The sequence below is a fragment of the Ptychodera flava genome, chromosome 10, assembly GCF_041260155.1.
Source record: "Ptychodera flava strain L36383 chromosome 10, AS_Pfla_20210202, whole genome shotgun sequence".
Taxonomy (NCBI): domain Eukaryota; kingdom Metazoa; phylum Hemichordata; class Enteropneusta; family Ptychoderidae; genus Ptychodera; species Ptychodera flava.
Genome location: NC_091937.1, coordinates 10,735,873 through 10,757,203, shown reverse-complemented (window position 1 = coordinate 10,757,203; position 21,331 = coordinate 10,735,873). Strand labels below are relative to the sequence as shown.

General features: G+C 37.5%; 1 protein-coding gene across 1 annotated transcript; it reads right to left on the bottom strand.

The window, feature by feature from the left end:
- Positions 1-6,351: 6,351 nt before the first annotated feature.
- LOC139141965 (uncharacterized) lies at positions 6,352-19,306 on the bottom strand. Its single transcript, XM_070711748.1, has 6 exons — positions 19,166-19,306; positions 16,459-16,577; positions 14,390-16,034; positions 13,777-13,909; positions 12,655-12,740; positions 6,352-7,970 (listed from the first exon to the last, which is right to left on the bottom strand). The coding sequence occupies exons 1-3, from the start codon at positions 19,275-19,277 to the stop codon at positions 14,613-14,615; spliced, it is 1,653 nt and encodes a 550-aa protein (XP_070567849.1). The 5' UTR covers positions 19,278-19,306; the 3' UTR covers positions 6,352-7,970; positions 12,655-12,740; positions 13,777-13,909; positions 14,390-14,612.
- Between the last annotated feature and the right edge of the window lie 2,025 nt (positions 19,307-21,331).

The following is a 21,331-nucleotide window of genomic DNA, read 5'->3' as shown; positions in this document are numbered from 1 at the left end:
GAAGGGTCCTAACTTAAAAGGTTGTTCAGTCCATTGCATATCGGAATAACGCTTCGGCATAATTATTCCTCAATATATATTCCCCTATATATATCCAACATCCTCTCTTAGAAGATTTCTAGTCAAAGGTTTTACTATATACCGGTATATGGTAAATCTCAAAAAAAATACAGGACTGTCAGTGTTCTTCACAGGAATTTCTGATAGCAGCTAACAGCTAATTTGCATAACAGTTGCATTGTTATGTTAATGAATTTCTGATTTGCGTAACAGTTACATCGTTATGTTAATAAATTTATATTGTTTTACCAAAACGAAAGAGTAGCGGCTGACTCGCAGCGTGTTTGCAAGGTTATATCTGATTGGTCGATTGTCACTATTCACAGCAACTTAGGGAGTTTATTTGTATTATTTCATTATAACCGTACGATTCTGCTAACCAATTGGATAACAGCTTTGAAATCGCTGCGAGTCGGCCCAAGAGTAGTGGCCACTATACAGTCCGGGTCAGCTCCAAAATTGGAGACTCATTATGATAATGTATTCCGGCATTCAGCCAATCATCGACCAGATTACATCATTAATAAAGTACAGGTCACGCTGGGTCACAAATTACCCACCAAGTGTGATCGGCAGTTTTGGGCCGCTTATTAAGCCCCTGTCTTGTGAATTTCGACGAATTTCGACAGTCAACATAATCCACGTGTTCTGCAGAAAGTCATGTCCAACAAGGAGTCCGATTAGTGAACAAATATTCAAAATATTGACGATTCATTTCTACCCCCGGTTTATCGATTTCGCTCAAGTACCGAGAATCATTTTGTGGATGTTCGTCATCTCTATTAGAAATACTGTTATAAAGGTTATTTGTGTAGGTACGCGTATAACATTTTGCAAGAAAGAAGAGCAATGTCAGAGCTTTAAAACGATACCTGTTTTGTAGTTGTCAAACGCAGACTAAAAATGGTATGCGATTTTGAAAATGTTTTGACAGAGTGGCCACACAACTGTTCCCCATACGGTAGAATTTGTATCGCTGCCATCTCCGATACAAATGGGGTATTCTGAATGATCTGTGTAGGTACACGATTTATATTTCGCAGGACTTCACGCCAGAGTCTAGGAATCACAGCGATATATGGGGTTTGGTTGTCTTAGCCAGAATAAAACTGGTACGCGATTTTGAAATTGTGTTTTGACAGAGTGGCCACACAACTGCTCGACATTATGACAGAATACGGCGCGGGAGTTCGACACAGTTTGGCGTACGTAACGAAGGACGCATGTGGAGGTTGCCAGGAAATACAATTTTTACTGATGGCGCGCTGGCCGCTGATTGGCTAATAAGAGGGGGAAATATTATGGTATATCGTCTCCAATTTTGGAGCTGACCCGGACTGCTATGGTTTGATTGCTCTGGCGAGAACACTGACTGTAGAGTGAGAAAATCCTGATGAACAAAGAAAAAAATACTGGCCAACTGTTCAATGAATGGCATAAAATTGCATCTGATTGAAAAACATGATGTTAATAACACTGTCACTCAAATCTAAACTAGGTCATTCCTTGTCACTAGAATACTCAACTTCAAAGCTGTCAAATTAGTAGTTCTGAAGAACAGAACTTTTGAGCTGAAACTAAAAAAATCTGTCCAAGAAATTGAAACATGCAAATCTCACCACAATCTGTAAAACCTCGAGGTCACCACTAGGAACCTAGGTTTCACGCTAATCGGAAAAGCTGATTGAGACAAAAAGGATATTTTGATCAAAACTCGAAAATTGCCCAAAAAATGGAAGTATAAAAATTTCACCAGTCCACAATTTGCAGAAACATGGACACAGGTCGCTCCTATGGATCTCCATTCCAAGTTTCAACAGATTTGGAACATATAATTTCAGAGCAAAGGTTTCTTTACCAAAAACTGGAAAAAATGCCCAACATAAGCGAATATTCAGATTTCATCACAAATCGTAAAACCTGACTATGGTAACCCCTAAGAGCCTGAACGCCAAGTTTAAAAACAATCAGACATGGGGTTTCAGTGAATAAAAGAGTGTGACCAAAACCTGGAAAAAATTGCCCTAAAGTACAAATATGCAAAGCTCACCACAATTTGAAGAACCTGACTGAAGTCTCCCATTTTACCTCTATATCAAATTCAAGAGCACCCTGGTAATGGTTATAGAATTTCCAAAATGTTTTGTTCTTTCCCTATTTCACCGTATTTGCATATGTTTGGTGCCAGCTGTCCATCAAACAGTAAGTTGGAAGGCACTTCACTTTTTAAGAATTTCATGTGACATATATATGTACATATGTATGTATATACATTCCGGTACATACATAAGTTGCTGACTGACCACATTAACTCAATTTGGAAATAACATTGATATACTGAATGTAAGCAAATAACTTCCATTATCACTTAAACATCACTTGATTGGTGATGACTATGAAATTACAAATCAAAGTGGACTGGTATGTGACACATAATTACAAGAATTAAACACGAAGAAAACACATTTCCAAAAATAGCAAAGAATCCTCAAGCATTCTAATTACCTTCAATCTGAAAAGAATCTAACAAACTGCATGTAAAAAATTAATACTTGAGGCCAAAAGTGAGAATATTTGACCAAGAATCTACATTAATGAATTTCATACCATTTTAGACCAAATACAATAATTTCATCATTGCTAGATAAGCAGTTTCTGATATAAAGTATTTTCAGAAATATGCCAAAAAATATCTAAAATATTATCAAAAATATAAGTATAAAAATGTGATAGTATTGTAAAGAGAGTCAGTCCAACTACAATCATTGCAGTTATGAGTTGAGTTTGGGAACACGCCAGGACCATAGCAAACTTGGAAGGTAACGAACGAGGCAGATCAGCTGATCTCCTATCTTCAGTAAATTTTTTTCTTAAAAGAACATCAACGTTTCGGCAACTCGTGTGTCACTAAAACGTTTGTGTTCTTAAATAAATTTTACTGAAGATTGGAGACTGGCTGAACTGCCTTGTTCTTTACTACATATATCTACTGGTAAAAATGTTTCTATCATTAGTACACTTCTTATGAGGGTATTGCAAGAGAGATAATCTGATAGCAAATTTGCAGTAAATTTGAAAATAACTAGACTGGTGATATGCGCATAAATGTCAGACAAAAACAATAAAATGATAAAATTAGCAACCAAATATCTCTATATGAAAATATTGTCATCAAATCTTTATGACAAGTATGGTCATTCTCAGTATCGTATATGTACAATACAAAAATTACTGAATAGTGTTTATAATTTCCAGTGGCACATACCAGATCATAAAGTACTTGTTAAGACCATAATTACCAAGATAAGATCATTCTTGGAAAACAATCAAATTTGATTACTATTGGTGTGAGATAAAATAAGCAAAAAATAGTGGGAAAAATCTAGAAAAAAACTTCAAAACAATAAATTGTATGCATAGTGGCACATGCTAGATTATAAAGTACTTATTACGACCATAATAACCATAATAAGGTCATTCTTGAAAAACAATCAAATTTGATTACTTTTGGTTTAAGACAAAATTAAGTAAAGATTAATTGAGAAAATCTAGGAAAAAACTTCAAAATAATACATTGTATGTGAATGTAAGATTACTTGATTAGACGTTCCTGAGACAGGTGGTATGCAAAATAATACTTTACCATAAGAGATACCAAAAAATACCGTCAATGACGCTGTACCTTCTCTAATGTGTGGCCAGGTCAGGTAATTGGTTGTTGGCATGGAGTTGTTGGTAAATAGTTGATGATGTAGGGGCATGAGGTGGGATATGGACCCAAAGAACCCAAAAGATGATTAAATACATCAATCAAAAAAATTCTAAGCTACAGTATAAACTGCCTAAAAATAGTTCAATGTAGAAAAAAGTTAATTCAGAAATAAGAATTAACAGTCCAAAATAGTAATGACGCACTTCCTTATTGACCTGAGTGCATGTGAAATACACAACCTGGTATCTGTAAATTAAATGTATACCAAGTGATCATTTAAAGTCACTTTTAACTGTTTTTAATGGATTTTCCAAAGAGTCCTGTGGAAATGATGAAAACACTTATCTGGTCTTGTGTTTGTATAACCTCATGGCTGATAATTGTCATAGTATTGAAAAAAATTGAAAGTGAAGAAATTACTGTTTTTAATAGGCATATTTTCCTTGAAATACATGACCGTGTAAAGAATATATGCTAAAAGTGTTTAACAGTAAATTTCTTTTCAAAATAATTTAATCTGTGACCAAACGATTTTTATTCTTGAGTTTACAAATTCAAACATTGCAATTTGTTCAATCATCTTGTGCAGTGCAAAATTTATAAAATGACTGAAAAAACAAAAAAAAAATGGCAGAATTACAGTCTTTGTGATGTAAAATTATGGGTTGACATCACGATAACTGTTAATCTGTTTGAAGTACTAATATACTATAATTTAAAAAGAAAAGTTCATGCAGAAACGGTAAAATATATTGTCAGCAATGTAGTGTTAATTTTGACTTTACATCAAAATATGCCTTTGCTGGATACCAAATATATAGGGCGAAATATTAAAATCAGCCATGTTCAGCAAAATCCACACAACAGCATTGATCCTTTTCTAATTTGATTTGATTTGCTTATGTTATCCTTGTATGACAGTCAGTGCAATATGGAACTTGAACAAAACACAGTGAATAAGTATGCTGTAAATGAAATGGTGTGGCTGCATCCACATGCAGCAATAGAGTGCCTTTGTCTCTAACCCCTCATTTCCAACCTGTCCCATCCCTGAAAAAATAGTTTGGTCTTATATTTATAATGTTAATAATTTCTGTATTTGTTAAAATGTGAGCATCTCAAAACTTTTGATCATAAACATTTTCATTGTTTTTTATAGCTGACCAGTCGGTTAACCTGTTTATTTTTGAATATTTGCGCATTTTTCCTCAGTATTTGACATTTTCTGAATACCTTCTTATTCAGTTTGTTATTTTCTAAAAGTTTAAATGCTCCATTGTGTGGTCAAGCTTTCCACAAGCATCAAATGTGGTACTTCATATAGGAGGGTCTGCCTCTAGAGGGCGGGCATCATGAACAGTGTTTGTTGGTTAATTCCTCCACGTAAACTTCTGATTGTACTGTAAACATTGAACATGGCCGACGTCCGATTTTCCTGTCTAAAACTTTCACTCATTTTCGTTCATATGACTCTGAAACTCCAGGAAACGATTGGACAGAAAGGGTTATCTTGAAATATTGAGGTACTCGCCGATATTTTGCAAAATTAAATGAGAAAAATGCAAGGAAAATGCCGACAGGCTTACACAGTGACAGTTTTCAGACTCGGAGGCATATGATCATTTCTGCAGATTATGCAACAGCCCATATCATGTGAGGCCATGAGGGGATATCCACGCAACTCAGTACCAAACACTAGCGCTCACAGAGTGAGCAAACACAAAGTGAGTACCCCTAACGTCAGCTCAGTAGTCTGTAATAGATTGTAGTCAACTAAGAACCTTGGAGAAAGGCTTAACACTGTGGCTATGCCGCTAAGTCCCTTTTGATTTTTGTCATAGCTCAAAATCGTTCTCCCACACCTCAACCTGAGCCATGAACACCCCCACCAGTTTATGATATGACCCATCACAATGGCATGACGTCAACGGATCTTGACAGACGGAAGTCTTGACAGACGGAAGTCTTGACAGCAGCATACTGGTTTTAAACATTAATACCTTCTCTGTCTATAAATAGACACGAGAAGGTAAAAACTTGCCGATACAAATGTCACCACCATTTACACCACAGGGTCCGGCGAGCAATATTCGTCTAGAAATTATGAATATGATCAATAAATGTCTTGTATTAAACTTTTTTTTTATTATACAAGCCTTACCTGTGTCTAGTGTGTGCCTATTACTTTACCTAGCTATCTCTGGATAGTATTTCAAAGAAAACAGTCTCTATCTGTTAATTGCCCTCCCTAATCCCCTTCATTAATTTGTTCTGCCGATCGCCAACGCGGGGGCTTATCGCCCTGACCAAATACCTCGTTAGCAGCTCATAAGGTAGTAGACGACTACCTTATGAGCTGCTAACGAGGTATTTGGTCAGGGCGATAAGCCCCCGCGTTGGTGATCGGCAGAACAAATTAATGAAGGGGATTAGGGAGGGCAATTAACAGATATAGACTGTTTTCTTTGAAATACTATCCAGAGATAGCTAGGGTAAAGTAATAGGCACACACTAGACACAGGTAAGGCTTGTATAATGAAAAAAAAAGTTTAATACAAGACATTTATTGATCATATTCATAATTTCTAGACGAATATTGCTCGCCGGACCCTGTGTTTACACTCACAATTAGATGAAGTCATTCTTGGATCTAACAAAGCAAAAGTGATTGTTATTGGACAACATTTTCAAAGAAATATGGTTTGAAAGACAATTTCGCAAAGATTCAGAAACTGTCAGACCAGCCATGTATCATACAAAAAGTTGTCAGACCAGCCATGTCAGACAAGATGCAGTTTGAAAACAATGAGAACATCAGGAAGACCAAATGTCACACAGTGAAAGTCATCGGAGCAGAAGTTTCTGTGAAGAGTAAGTTTAAGGACAGACAAAATGAAGGACAGTCAGGTTATCTGAACAGCTTTGTGTCTCTGACAGCAAAGGTACAATGAGTAAAGAAGAATAGTTTTTCTCAATACTACCATTGAGAAAATTCAACACTAATTGTCTTGCCATGACCAAATTTTAGTACCACTAAGGGTTTAAAGCATTAACCCTTTGAGCGCCATAGTCAATTTTCAACGCCTTTACAAAATGTACCCCAGTCAAATTTTTATGATTTTTGCCAAAATTTTGATGAAAAACTGTAGCCCGCCAATGAAATGTAGTGTCCATTTGGTGCAAAATTAAAAACACTATATAAAATTTCATTAAAAATGGTAAAATGTTGTAGTAAAAGTTTGGTGGGAAAAATTACAGCACTTAAAGCATTAAAAGGATAACTGTGACAACTTTCTTGAAGACAGCAATATATGAATACGGCAATATGTGTCATAATTAGTTGCAGGTAATATCACAGTTGACACAGTTAACAAGTCTCTATTGCATTAAAATCTTGATAAACTGTAATGTCCACTGCAGGTACGAGAGACCCTTTGTATGTCCATAACAACATACCCAGGTAACTATATGATTAAAGGGAGGGAGTTGTCAGAACTCTGCTCAAAGGTTGCCAGTGGCCCCTATGACCGATGTTGAACAAAGTACATGTATCTGGGGTAAGTTGGTGATTGCTGAAAGTTAAACTATGTTTGAAAACAATAACGATCACTATCATAAAATTTAAATTTTGCAGCTATGTTGACTTGATGCATCTACCGGTAGATATCATGCATAAAATATTGTTTGCAAGCAAGAAAGTCGTGCAGTTCTGACAACCCCTCCTTTTAACAACTATATCTTCCTGACCATGAATAGAAAATATGATCAGTTCCTCTCTTTGCAATATATAAAACTTTAGTATGCTGAAAATGTAATTTTGTAAAACCAACAATAAAATCAAACAAATTGGTTTGGTTTGGAAATTTAGCAACACAATGGAAAATTATACATTTCCCATAATGGCTAGGCCTAATTGTCTGACCCTACCCCGGATTGTACTTTTGACTTTAGTTGTAAGCCAAAAGTATTCTAAAAACTGACATGCACTTTTTACAGTTCGTGCATAGTCAGATTTACACAGGAAATGCACTCCCATATAGGAAAGGAGTGCAAGAACAAGGTTATTGCTTTCAACATCACAAAATATCATTTCTTCAAGGAAAATCACAAATCGTTTAACCTGGTCCTCATGTACCAAAACACTCAAACGAGGTAGTCTGCCATCTTTTCTGCCTTTCGCTGAGAGTTTTCCAGCATCCTATAAAGGAAGAACATATACATATAGTATCATCTTGTAAAAATGTATAAAATATATAAGACAACATTTTTTCAGTAACTCTTAAAGACTTTGTTCTTAAATATGTCCAGCTTGTTTGTAGCACACAGTTGAATGGAGTGGGTTAATTATTTTGAATGTTAACTTCAGTGACTGGGTGTTGGTGGTGTTCTAACTACTTCACTGTAAGTTGTGCATGCTACACCTCATACCAAAGACAGTGTAACGACACAAGCTCAGCTAAATTATCTCACACTAAATGTGTATAGTACATAAAATTAGCTTTGAGATAGGATGTGCCCCGAAAGTGAAGGACAAACTTTTGCTCAAACTTTCCTTAGGGAATCTTTCAACCATTCTCTTTCAAAATCAAGAAAATAGCGTCAATGACACTGTAGCTCCCATCCTGGACTATTTAGTGTTTGTTCTCTGGTCAGATATTTGAACATGTGTGAAAGGGATAAAGTGCATGAAGTGAAAATACTTAAATGTAATGTACCGGAGACAGTGAAGTATGTTTATGTATTTATTCAGAATATAAAATGGAAAAAATACAGAATTAGATATATTGAATACTGTGATACAACCATTAACTCAACAAGTCATTTCCAATGACATAGTCCCCACTTGTAATAGGAGTATTAGTCTTGATGGGGCAGGAAAATGTGGTCATTAAGAAGTATCACTGGAGTGTATATGTTCAGATCTATGGGCACATAGGTCTATGTCGTTGTTCCCATTTTGAAACACATGAGGCATGTCTAAGTTATGGTTCTAAATCTGAAAAAAGATCAGACCTCTAGCAGTATTGGCCAGCCAAGAAATACATATGCGCATTATAAATGAGGTACAAGATGTGACATCTTAAGGTCTAATACCCTATCAAAATTGGAGGGTATAGAACTTGTGGTTACTGAGATATGCATATATATGTATAATCAAGGTCAAAGGTCATCAAGGTCACATGACATTTTGGAAAAAAAAAATTATATTGCTAATTAATCCCTATATGCCAAAAAATCAGATCTCTAGCTCTATTCGCTTGCCCAGAATTAGATGTGTACATAATTAATGACGTAAAGCATGTGTTGTCATAACGGTCTCCCATCCTACTAAATACAAAGGACATAGCACTTGTGGTTACTTATTTATTGACATAAACATATATTTTAGGTAAAAGGTCATCGAGGTCACATGACATTTGGTCAAAAAATTTCTCTCCTATAGTTATCCCTACATACCAAAAATCAGACATCCAGCTCTATTGGCTTGCTCAGAATGAGATATGTGCATAATTATTAAGGTACAGTATGTGGTGTCATAAGGTGTCCAATCATACCAAATATGAAGGGTGTAGCACTTGTGGTTACTGAGTTATGGACAAATATGTATATTTGAGGTCAAAGGTCACCGAGGTCACGTGACATTTTGACAAAAAATTGTATTGCTAAGTTATCCCTATATACCAAAAATCAGACCTCTAGCTCTATTGGCTCGCTCAAAATTAGATATGTGCATAATTAATGAGGTAAAATATGTGGCGTCATAAGGTGTCCCATCATACCATACATGAAGGGTGTAGCACTTGTGGTTACTGAGTTATAGACAAATATGTATATTTGAGGTCAAAGGTCACCGAGGTCACGCGACATTTTGTCAAAAAAATGTTTTGCTAAGTTATCCCTATGTACCAAAAATCAGACCTCCAGCTCTATTGGCTCGCTCAAAATTAGATATGCGCATAATAAATGAAGTACAATATGTGGCGTCATAAGGTGTCCAATCATACCATACATGAAGAGTGTAGCACTTGTGGTTACTGAGTTATGGACAAATATGTATATTTGAGGTCAAAGGTCACCGAGGTCACGTGACATTTTGTCAAAAAAAATTGTTTTGCTAAGTTATCCCTATATACCAAAAATCAGACCTCTAGCTCTATTGGCTCGCTCAAAATTAGATATGTGCATAATTAATGAGGTACAATATGTGGCGTCATAAGGTGTCCCATCATACCATATATGAAGGGTGTACCACTTGTGGTTACTGAGTTATGGACAAATATGTATATTTGAGGTCAAAGGTCACTAAGGTCACGTGACATTTTGTCAAAATATCCGAGATATCTGCATGAACGGATGGACTCACGGATGGACGAACAGACGGACATGACCCATCTATAAGCCCACTGGACTTCATCCACGGGGACTAAAATTGTGTCACTACATCCTTTTTGCAATATGAGAAACTAAATTTTTATTTTTCGTGGCCTTATACATGTGAGTCTATGGAGATCCGCCTTATACATGGGAGTCTATGGACGTGTAAACTAAAATACGCAAATTTCAACACGATTTGCCCAAATTTGGGAAAGGTCACTCCTATGCCTTCCATACCAAGTTTCAAATCAATCAGACTTGTGGTTTCAGAGAGAAGATTTTTTGACCAAAAATGGGAGAAAATTACAAAAAAATTCATGAAAAATAGCAAGTCCAAGATACTGACCCAAGATTTGCACAATCATTTCATGTCAGCCCAAAGTACTTACATGCTAATTTTTCATGTAATCTGCTCAGTGGTTATTGAGTTTTTTCAATTTTGACTGTTTTTACATTTTTTCACTTAATTTGCATATTTTTGGCAATGACAACTTCATTTGAACAAAATCTCATCTACAGCCCATTATCCATGTACACACCAAATATCAAGATGAAATGTACAGCGGTTTTGGAGTTTTTGATGTTGACGGACAGACATACAGACATACAGACATACAGACACACAGACATACAGACATACATACATACAGACATTTCCCTAGCCTATAAGAATAGCTTCCATTGCCATATATACATTGGCTATGGGAGCTAATAAAAAATTGGGAAAAAATCGGGAGTCACTGCGCAAATTTTGGCACAAGAGAAACAATTTACCTAAAATTTACATATGACGGCCATCCCTGTGTTAACTCCATGGAGAAAAATAATTTTTTTGATTTTTGAAAAACTAAAACAGAAAATATGTGTCCCCAAGGTGCATTGTACCTTAACAAAGTTAAGACGTACAAAGTAGTAAAAGGGGTCAAGTTTTTGTATCATGCTTCAGTGTTTTGCCCAGAGTGCGTTCTTGCATCTTTTGACGCAAAATTAGCAACAATGTCCCGCAAAAATACCGGACATGGGTCACGGGGACGCACTAAAATCAGGGCTAGAATTGTAAGTCCAGCGTCCACAGACTACTTATTTAGCTACCAAATTACATACTTGATAGCCCGTACAGTTATTGCTTCTCTATTGAGACAATGAAACATTTAAAATTTAGTCTATTTTTTTCGTCACAATGTAAACACTATTGGAAAATCAGTTAGTCTGTTACAGTTTACGATTCAGGGTATGAGCAAGGCGATGTACGTCCACTGAGCCCTGCAGCCTTGGGGACAGACTCAACTACCAGGCCACGTACGATCCCGATAACCAGGCAATGATTTCGGAAGTTGAAGGCTTGTAAAAGAACAACAAACTTTTCACAAAGCAAATTATTTTATTGACCACCAACTTTGAATGAAACTTTTACTTGTAAATACATGTATATGCTAGTACAGTGAAGTACGGAGAATCAAATTTTCAGTCACTATACTAGCCCGGGCACATGGCATCAAACGGAATTGACTGTACGTGTATTTTGGTGTACTGGAAGCTCATGACTTCACCTAAAAATATCATGAACCCCACAATTTTGTTGAAACACTATATATCCCTGACTTTCAAAGTAGTAATTTGCCTTAAATTTCCTCAGAAGGAATCTCATACAACTCTCCGATCGTCTGCAGGCCAGAGAGATCGAGGTCACCATGCTGAATTCCTTATAGTCAAGACCCCCTAGCTCGATTGTAGCTGATCTTAACAAGAACCACCAAGCTTGTCAAAACAGCTTTATGGCAATGTGCTATTGCTATCATGAGGATCAAGGAGTTCTCTCAGATATTTTTGTTTTCAAACTTTATTTTTTGCAATTTTCAGGGAAAATTGTCAGTCATTGGAGCAATTATAAAAAAGAAGAGAACTTTATAGCAGTAATGATAAAAACCCAGGTTACAATGTGCATCAAACTATTGTCTTCCACCACTTCTAGTTCTGGAGTCATAAGCATAATGAACATCTTCTTTATTTCTGTTAAACACATGTAATGCAGTCACTGGCAAGAATCAACATAAAAGAAAAATGCGCATGAAATTGATTTTATCATGATGATGTCTTTTTTTACAATTCGAAACTGTAAATACAACCAGTTAAAATGACTTTGCCACAACCATTATAGGAGACGTCCAGCAATATTAATTTTAAAATGAATGAATACCTTTCTGCCTTGGTGACTTTACTTTGCTTTGCGTTCTTCGCTAACACATTGACCCCTATTGTAACTCAGTGTCCCCCTATTTTGACAATCATGGGACACTGTGTCCCACCTTTACAATTCCTGGGCAAAACACTGATGCTTGTTAGTGTCATATCAAATATTGAGACACTTGCAAATAACCCTGCTCTGCAGCGGTGCCAGAAGCTCCTCAAAGTGACAAAGAGCATAATTAACATCCAACCCTATTTATTCCCTTAAAGGAAATCAAATTTCCACATTATGGTAAATTACTTAAATATATGATACTCACATCAACAACTCTCACAATCTTCCCTAGTGCACGTTGACCTCCAAAGGTGATCTCCAACACTCGGATTGCTGCAAGTGTTCTGATCCCTATAGGGTACAAATGTAAATGCCAAAAAAATTTATGCATTATGTTTCTTATCATAAAAGTAAAGTCTGTGTACACTTGTTATAGGGCAAACCTGTTAATGACAGTACATAAAAGTCTAGCGTATTGTATCTCAGTCTATTTTCAATTTTGTGTTAATTTGACTCCAAATTTTTATCTACTGTAAATGTATGATAATAACAGGCAATACAAAATCAGTGATTCTTGACAATGCAACTTTTTAATACACCACAATATTCTACCCACTCGATATACAGGGAAAGCAAACATACATAGATTTATTGTTATGATAACGTTCCTAACTTTCTGAAGATGTGAAAAAAGGAGACCTTGGGGTAGTACACCATGTATGTCTGCACTGTTTAAATAAAACTTCACAAAGGAGGTAAAAGAACAGCTATTAACTAGTCAGTTTTTCTGTCACTTTATACACTCAATCTATCGATCCCATACTCGATCTGCCCACAACTGAACCTAAATGCATCAAGTGTGAAACAGAATCACTCAATTTACAAACGACCCACATTTTCAACTAGTCGTGAACTCGCACAAAATATTCAGAACTTCACTCCCATATACCTTGTTGGATCACAAATTAACCATCTTCTTGAAAATCACTGGTATCTATGGTAGAATCATTGTGCATAACGTGTTTCACTATGTTTGGCCTAAAAGCACGGCAGTTTTTTTCAAGGCGATGTGAGTAACACGTTCATTGGCATGATTTTTGAGTAAATGGCTAAATTTGTGATCCAACAAGGTACCAAGGTGTAGTTCTGAATATTTTGTGTGAGCGGACTGTTAGTTGAAAACCCAGGTCACGTATAGATTGAGTGATTCTGTTGCACACCTTGGTGGTATCTACATGTAGGTTCCTCTGGCAGGCAGATCCAGTACGGGATTGATAGATTGAGTAGAAAATCGATTGATCTAGCAGACTTTGCAGCCCATTGGTGCATGTGACATTACCACGGTTTTTTCATGCTTTTCATACATGTACCTGGTAACAACATTTACCTTTGACATCAATGTTTTGTGACAAGCCATAGGTGATCAGGCAGTCTTCAATTTCTTTCCAATTTGCCTGAAGCTCGTCTCTGGTAACTTGGCGTGAATTTCGCTGGATGATGTATATCATATCCTCAACAATCTGTACAGAGATAAGAGGTAGGATCCTTAAAAAAGATAGAATGCACTTCTCGCACAGGTACATTTGGATGCAAGTGTTTTCTGGTTCACCATGCCATAACAGTGTATGTGCAATCGTGCTAGAGTTTACTGAGCAAGACGTCCCTAGCTTATTTTTGTAAACATTGAAAGTTGAACATTTCCCAACCGGCGCATATAGAAATGATGGCTGGTCTAAATTTTAAGAGTATCTCAAATGTTTACCAAGGTTGCCATGGTGGCCCCCGATTCAACTCTTGTTTGAAAAAGTGACAAGTTAAATGTTTCCCAAAGAAAAAAAATGGTGGAAAAATGCAGTTTTTCAATTTTGTGGTATTGTATGTACTACTATCTTGATTGAAACTCCATAGTCGGCTATTGAAGGAAGTGACATCAGGAAAGAGCAAGTTGTGAAAGTGAAAAATTATTGGAAAAGGTATTGTGAAATTAATTATAAACTTACTTTCTCTGGTTCCCTTTGATAAAAGGAATATCGCTTTAAGGTTCCACTGGCCCTCAATGATGCTGGCTGTCTATGAATCCAATCAAGTCGAAAGTCTGATGACTGCTTAAACAACTCATCGATGACCCCTTTTCTTGGTCTTCGTTTACCTATTTCCAAGATAAGTTTACTGTCAACTCTTTCTTGCATTTTACTATTTGTTAGAGACGACCCAGTGTTGCACTCAAGCACTTCTTGGGAAGATGGCTTCACATTGGTTTTTTTGGAGATCATGTGGCTGTGATTGAAATATTTCTTTGGTTTTCATTTCCTTCTGATGATTCCAAGAAGTACTGGCAGTTTGGTTGACTGGTTGACCATGGAATGTTTGATGGAATAGACCGTTATTGGCTGATGGCTGGTGACCAGGTCCTGCTTGATTGTCCAATGGTTTGACACTGGCATATGGTGACTTGCTATTGTTTGACTCACTCGGATCAACTGGCATACCGTCTGATGGTTTTTGATCCAAATACAATTGCAAATTTCTGGGCGATACCTGGCATGCTAGATGTCTACAATTCATTTGGTGTCCTTTTGAACTGCTGACAGTCTCATAAACTGATTGACTACAAGATGGTTGAGAAGCTCTGTTGTTGCCGGCATGTTCCTGGGTAGCATATACTGTATGGCTGGGTTCAAGGTAAGAATATGAGCTATTACTGTCACACAACATTTCACTATGATGTGTTTGTATGGAGTTGACCACTGGCTGTTCAAGCGAAAGGCGTTCAACATCAGTATTACAATTTGGTAAGGACGTTTCTTGATTTTCAACAATACCAGAGGCAGCATACTGGGTTGGACTTCGGCCAACACTCTCTATTTTCCGTCGTTTAGTTTTGCTTTCTGTGGCATTACGTCTATCACCTTTCATATTTTCTAATCTTTCAAATTTCTTTTTCACTGTGTGCTCATTGTTTTTCCATCTTACTCGAATCTGTTCAGTCAACACACTCTCCTTTGGTCCAGTCTCGTCAAGGGATGCAAGGCACGGATAAACTCTAATAAAGTCACGAGCAATGGCATCACGCTCTGGCTTCAAAGGCTTTCTCCCCAGTTTCATCTCTATGTAAGATTGAATACTTCTGCATGCTTGTAGTAGTGCTTTCCAGGGCAGGTCTCTGGTAGTTTTCTTCTTCAAGAGAGCATCCAAATGATCTGGCAACTTTGGATTGTGGAAAAATTCAAAGTCATCTTTCCACATGGTTGGCCTTGATCTGTTTCGCTTTCTTTGACCAAACCTGCTGTTTTGGGTGGCAGGAGATGTGTCGAGTTGGGGATTTGCATTTGTCTCATTTAGCAACATACCTTGAGCAGTATTACACGGACTTAAAGGTGTAGAAAATTCTTGAGTTGCTGTTGTGGCATGGTAGGCAGGGCTCTCTTGTGGTGTTACAGGCACGTTTGAGTTCATACTCTCACATAATGCTCTTTGGTAATGAGTGGTTGATGCTGTTGGTGTGTGGGCTTCCCCTGGTGAAGTTATTATGTAACAGTCAGAGCACTCTTGCTTAATTGCAAGGAGAGCTGGCCCTTGGTGTGTCTGGTGCGAGTCACCATTTAGCAGATGGGTGCTATCTGCTATGGGAGGTGTATCAGACTTCTGCAAAAGAGATTAAAAACAAGGAGAATAGTACCTCAATATTCTGATAAATATTTAGGAAATTTCAGAAAATCAGAATGCATGTTACACTATTACCCTACTTCCAGCATTTGAAATGAGGGGGAAACCTGCCCAGCATGTATGGTGTTAATTTTCTCACAAAATGCATTCTATGCACTGACCATCAATGTTATGAGTAAAATAAAATTAAAATAATCCCAACAGCACACAGATTGAATGTCATTACCACTTAACCGATAGCTTACGTACATATACCGGTATGTCCATGCCGTTAAAACTTTGATGTTTTCCAACACTTACATGTACACTGTATACATGTATATGCTCTGGTTAGAAGTATCCGCAGAACCAACAGAATACATAGAACCTACATTACCATGGCAACAAAGGAATTAAACCTTACCTTGACTTTCTCTATGAAAAGCAAGATGGCCTTTTTCTCTCTAAAGGGAAAACCGCTCATGAGGTTATTGATGTCATTCCATTCCAAATCAATAAAATCAGTCCCATCAATTTGTTGATCTACAAAAGAGAAAAAAATTAAGATACAATTTAAAATTGTTTCATCATATCAACCAAGTGTGAACATGGTTTCCTGAGGCACTGAACCTTATAACTACTTTAGCTGTCATCACTTTTGGCAAAAATGTATGATTGGTAAATAGATGACTTTGATTGGTTACAGATCAATCTCGCGAGACTGAAATAGAATGAAGTGTAAACACAGGATATCGTTAAACAGCAAATAAGAGTGTTTTGTCTAACAACATTTCTCAGCACTATATCAATAGCTCTGCATTACTGACAGTAGGGCTGAACATGTGGCAGAATTATCACTTTATTTGGTTGCACAGAAAATTACCCGGAATGCCGCTGATCCTTTACTTGTTTTTGCCTGAACCTTTATTTTTTGTGCTGATCCTGTTTTATATCCGCCGATACTCTTTATATGTGGCCAGAATATTGTTCCGCAGCTGCGATTTTGTCAGTTTTTTGCAGTGAGCTTTAATTGTGAATCGCTTCTAATGTGATGTACCTGAAGGGAAGGGCGGTAACATGGTGTGCCTGATAAAAAGGTTTACTCCATTTCCCCAATGCGTGAAATGGTTAGACTGTTCTCCTTTTATTTCTACGGTTTGGGTATTTCACATGATTAAGCAAGGTTATCTGGTGCAAAGCACCCGATGTTGTGCTGGTCTAAAAAGGACCAGCTGTAGTGCTAATGGATGTCATGTCAACCAGTTCTAAGGAGTTCAAAGTCCTTTCGAAGTATGGAGGAAAATACAGTTCTGCGAGTAGTATCTCTCTGACATTACAAGGTACAACTTCACGTTAGCAGTCTTTGATCTTGACTTCCATTCCACAATACCGAAGTCTTGGCTGTCACACGGGCCCTGTTTCACTGCCCGCTAGCAACTGATTTGAACGTGAACGAAACACCAAGTGGTTGAATGTGTGAAATAATAAAAGAAGGATGAAAATTCAATTCTAAAAGTGTGAAATGTGTTATGCTGCCGATCGTTCACACAATGGCCAGTTTACAGAGAGGATGAGGAGTGTACATGACGAAAAGCCCAGAGCTGCATATTTGCCTGTGGGCACTCAGTCAAAGCATAGACAACTGCTGTTGTCGCCGATATCTGGTAATGGTAAGGATCCGAAGGTCAGGAAAAGTGGTTTCGATCAGAAGTGGCTGACATTGTACGATTGGATTGAAAAGTATGGTATTGTTGCATGTCCTAGTTAGCTATTGCGAGATCTTTGTATGTCCACAGGACGTTTAAAGCCGGCTCAAAACGAATGTCCTGCACGAGAGTTGCAATGAGCACGGTTCAAAGCTATTGCCCTTCACTCCCAATGTGGTGTGCTACTTTTGACCCTGATAATGCCGCAAACACAAAAATCAATGAATTTGTACATGGTACACTGATGTACGGTCGCAAAACAGTAAAGCAATTGAAGGTTTGTTTATGGGGATAGCAGAACTAGGCACCTGTGTTTCATTTCTTTCATTGTTCTCCCAGAGCTATTATAGAGTGGTGGCCGCCACTCTATAATTATTGGTAAACAATAGAAACTCATTACCATAACAATTACATTTATTGTTATGCAATTAGCCGCCACTCTATCAGAAAATCCTGGGGAGATCACTTTCTTTCATCAAATTCATGGTTAAATTAATGTTTCTTATTATTTATTTCATTGAGTTGAGAGCAGAAGCAAGTGTAACCTGTTGACTTATGGTCACTAGTTTATTTGAGTTCATAAAGTAACTGTTTTGAAGTATGTTACAGTGCCTGTATATTGTATACTTTCTGTAATTTGAGATGCATTGCAGCAAAATTTGTTCAGCTGAGATAACCTATTCAGGTCTTCAGAACAGTTACAGTGCAGATCAAGTGAGATAAACTGTTTATCTCTCAGTCCAGACAGAGCTGCCCCATGGTTAATCAATCAATGAGTGTGTGACTTTGAAATGTGTCGTCATATCAAAGCTAAATGTTTACTTTGTCTTTTGGTACTTCCATGGTTTTGTACATGTAATGTGCCCGTCTCACCATGTGGATATTATGTACATCGCTGGTCTCAAACACAGGCCCTTGTAAATCGATACACGATGGACGCTGTGAGTAAATTAGCTGTGGGTCCATTGCTGTCGTGTTTTCAGACGGGAGTCCTGCCTTTGACGAGCTGGTTTTGTTTTTTACGATTTTTAACCCCGCCAGCAGCCCGTAACCAGCCCGTTAAAGGCAGGAATCCCGTCTGAAAACACCACAGCTATGGATCCACAGCTTAGCTCTGCATGACAGGGCTGTGTGTTACCGGCGTTATAAGGCCTTCCTGTGGTGGGACTGGGAGGTCGTATAACGCCGGTAACACACAGCCCTGCCATGCAGAGCTACTCACACAGCTATGAGTAAATTAGACAAGTGCACACACTCAACGGCAGTCGTGTATGGATTCAAAAGTTACTGTGGTCTGACACACCTAGTTGTGACACTGGACTCATGGAAGTAGAAACTGGCTCCATGCTGGACTGAAGCGCACAGTAAGACAATGAAGCCTCATATGACAATGACATGGAGGTAAGTCGTCATGGCTTGGCTTACCGTACAGAATTTTCAGGACTGCCTGTGGAAAATGCTTGTTCCGTAGGTGCACCTGGAGCTGTTCCTTATTCATTCTAGCGACAGGCAGGGTGTTGCGACCACAGTTGGCCATTGTCTGCGCTGTATATTGGGTGTCAAAGACGAGGACAGTTTAGGTCTAGGGTCCAATTTTCAGGCATGAGCACGCGAAGTAAACAACTGAGTGGCGTGGCGGTTCAATTTGTGAGCGAGTGCAGGGTCAAAGGTCAGAAGACGCCAGCATGGCCTATTTTTTTCTCTGTCTTGTTCATGCCTTTACGCAGACGTACCCAAGATTGAGACTCACTATCGTAAATATGAACATTTTCATGATGCTTTCAGAGGTAAGAGTATTAAACATTTTGATGGCTGTAAACCTTACTACATTGACCTCTTACTCTCATTACATATTCAGACGACCGCCCTCTACGTTCCTTGGAAATGTTCACTGAACAAAGGTCAAGAAACTTCAGCTGAAATAAAAAAGTTACGTGACACCTGGCCAAAAGTAATACCAGTAACACAAAAGCAAATTAGAAATGCCTGAAATGAAAGATCTGTCGCTCGAGGGCGTTCTCTACGCTCGCAGAGGGCCTAAGAAATGCCATGCAAATATGGCAAGGACCCCTTGTGAGCAATTTTACTGAGGAGATTATGCTTATTACAAGATTTTGTCACTTTCATTCAAGTACATTTCTTTTGTGCGGCAATTGATTTGCATTTTCCAATGACAACCAGTCCTCTACGGTGGCCCTTACACGTCAGTGAAATTATATTACTGAGAAATATAAGCTTAAACTCTTATTTTTCTTGACAATGTGATATTTTGACTGACTAAGATTTCTAATTTTGACAGTACAAGTTTACTTTTAGTGGACACAACTCTTCAACGAGAACAAAACTAACTCTGCTGGACGCATCTCTTATTTTTGAGGGAACAACTAACATACTTTGCCTAATTTTGTTTTCAAGGTAAGCGCTTAAAAGTAATTCAAAAATTTATATTATTTTGTGGGTAAACATAATATTTTGCAAAGTGTTATGCTCTAAAACAATTGATTTTTAATATTTAAAGTAATCTTTCCTTTCGCATTTTACAAGAGTAAGGTAAATTTAAAATACTTCAGAAAATATTTTTGAAGACTGACCTTTTTTCGTTTTTGAATGGTAAACTTTTTATGGCTAGAATAGCTGTGGTTTATTCAAAGCACTCTCCTAATACTTTGAAAATATTGATTTCAGAGAAGAAAAAGTTAAATTAAGCCAACTTTAGTTTTCGAAGACAAAAATTTCAATATTTTGCATAAATCTTTTTCTTAAATACTATGAAGAAATCTATTTGTTTTCGAGATAAAAATATTTATATTACATGGAAGTCTTTTAATTAAAAATACTTTAATTTCTTAGGGACTGTTTCATTTTTTAAAGGAAACAATATTTTTCTCTAAGTGAAATTTTACTTTTACACTGGTAAGTTTGATTTCTAGTCCCACAACTTCAGTGAGGGCGCGCTTTCTGATGTACTGACTTCGTCTATGTGCTAGTGTGGTTTCAGGTTTCAGAGTGCAAACCTTTTTTTCAGAAGACAAAGTATGTTTCGAGACAGCAAAATACAGTCGCTTCACTCCATGACAGGTCTGTCCTTACCGCCAGCAGCGCATTTTACTTTGATGTTTTAATGTGTCAGCGAAGCGAACCGTACGGGGTCCGGAAAGCGATTACTCAAACCATGGAGGTAGCAGAGACCTCCATGCTCAAAACCGTTATTCGAGGACCGAGGTCAGATAATATAGCCAACTTCAAATCACTATCGATTCACCGGTGTCTCGCCATGCACTCAACACTAAATAACTACAACTATCCACTCATGCATTATATCGTATCACTAACAACGGTAGATCCGATGTGGGACTTGAAGTTGCCTTGCGACTCAAAGTTTAGGGAGCGTTCATTTATTATGGCCGGGGCTGGGCCGGCAAAATCCAGGGGGGGGGGGGTTCACCTTAAATTTGAAAACTGCAAAAAAAGGGGGAGGGTGTCATGTATTTTTCAAACTGCCCAGAGGAGGGGGTCACTTAATTTTCATAAGTATCCGTCCCATCAAAAAGCAGTTTCACTGTTCAGAAATAGTCTAGGAGATAAATGATT

Coding starts and splice junctions, on each gene's coding strand:
- LOC139141965 (XM_070711748.1), bottom strand. CDS start 19,277: ATGGCCAACTGTGGTCGCAACACCCTGCCTGTCGCTAGAATGAATAAG. Junction 16,578..19,165: donor AGTCCTGAAAATTCTGTACG/GTAAGCCAAGCC, acceptor TCTCTTTTGTAG/ATCAACAAATTGATGGGACT. Junction 16,035..16,458: donor TTTTCATAGAGAAAGTCAAG/GTAAGGTTTAAT, acceptor TCTCTTTTGCAG/AAGTCTGATACACCTCCCAT.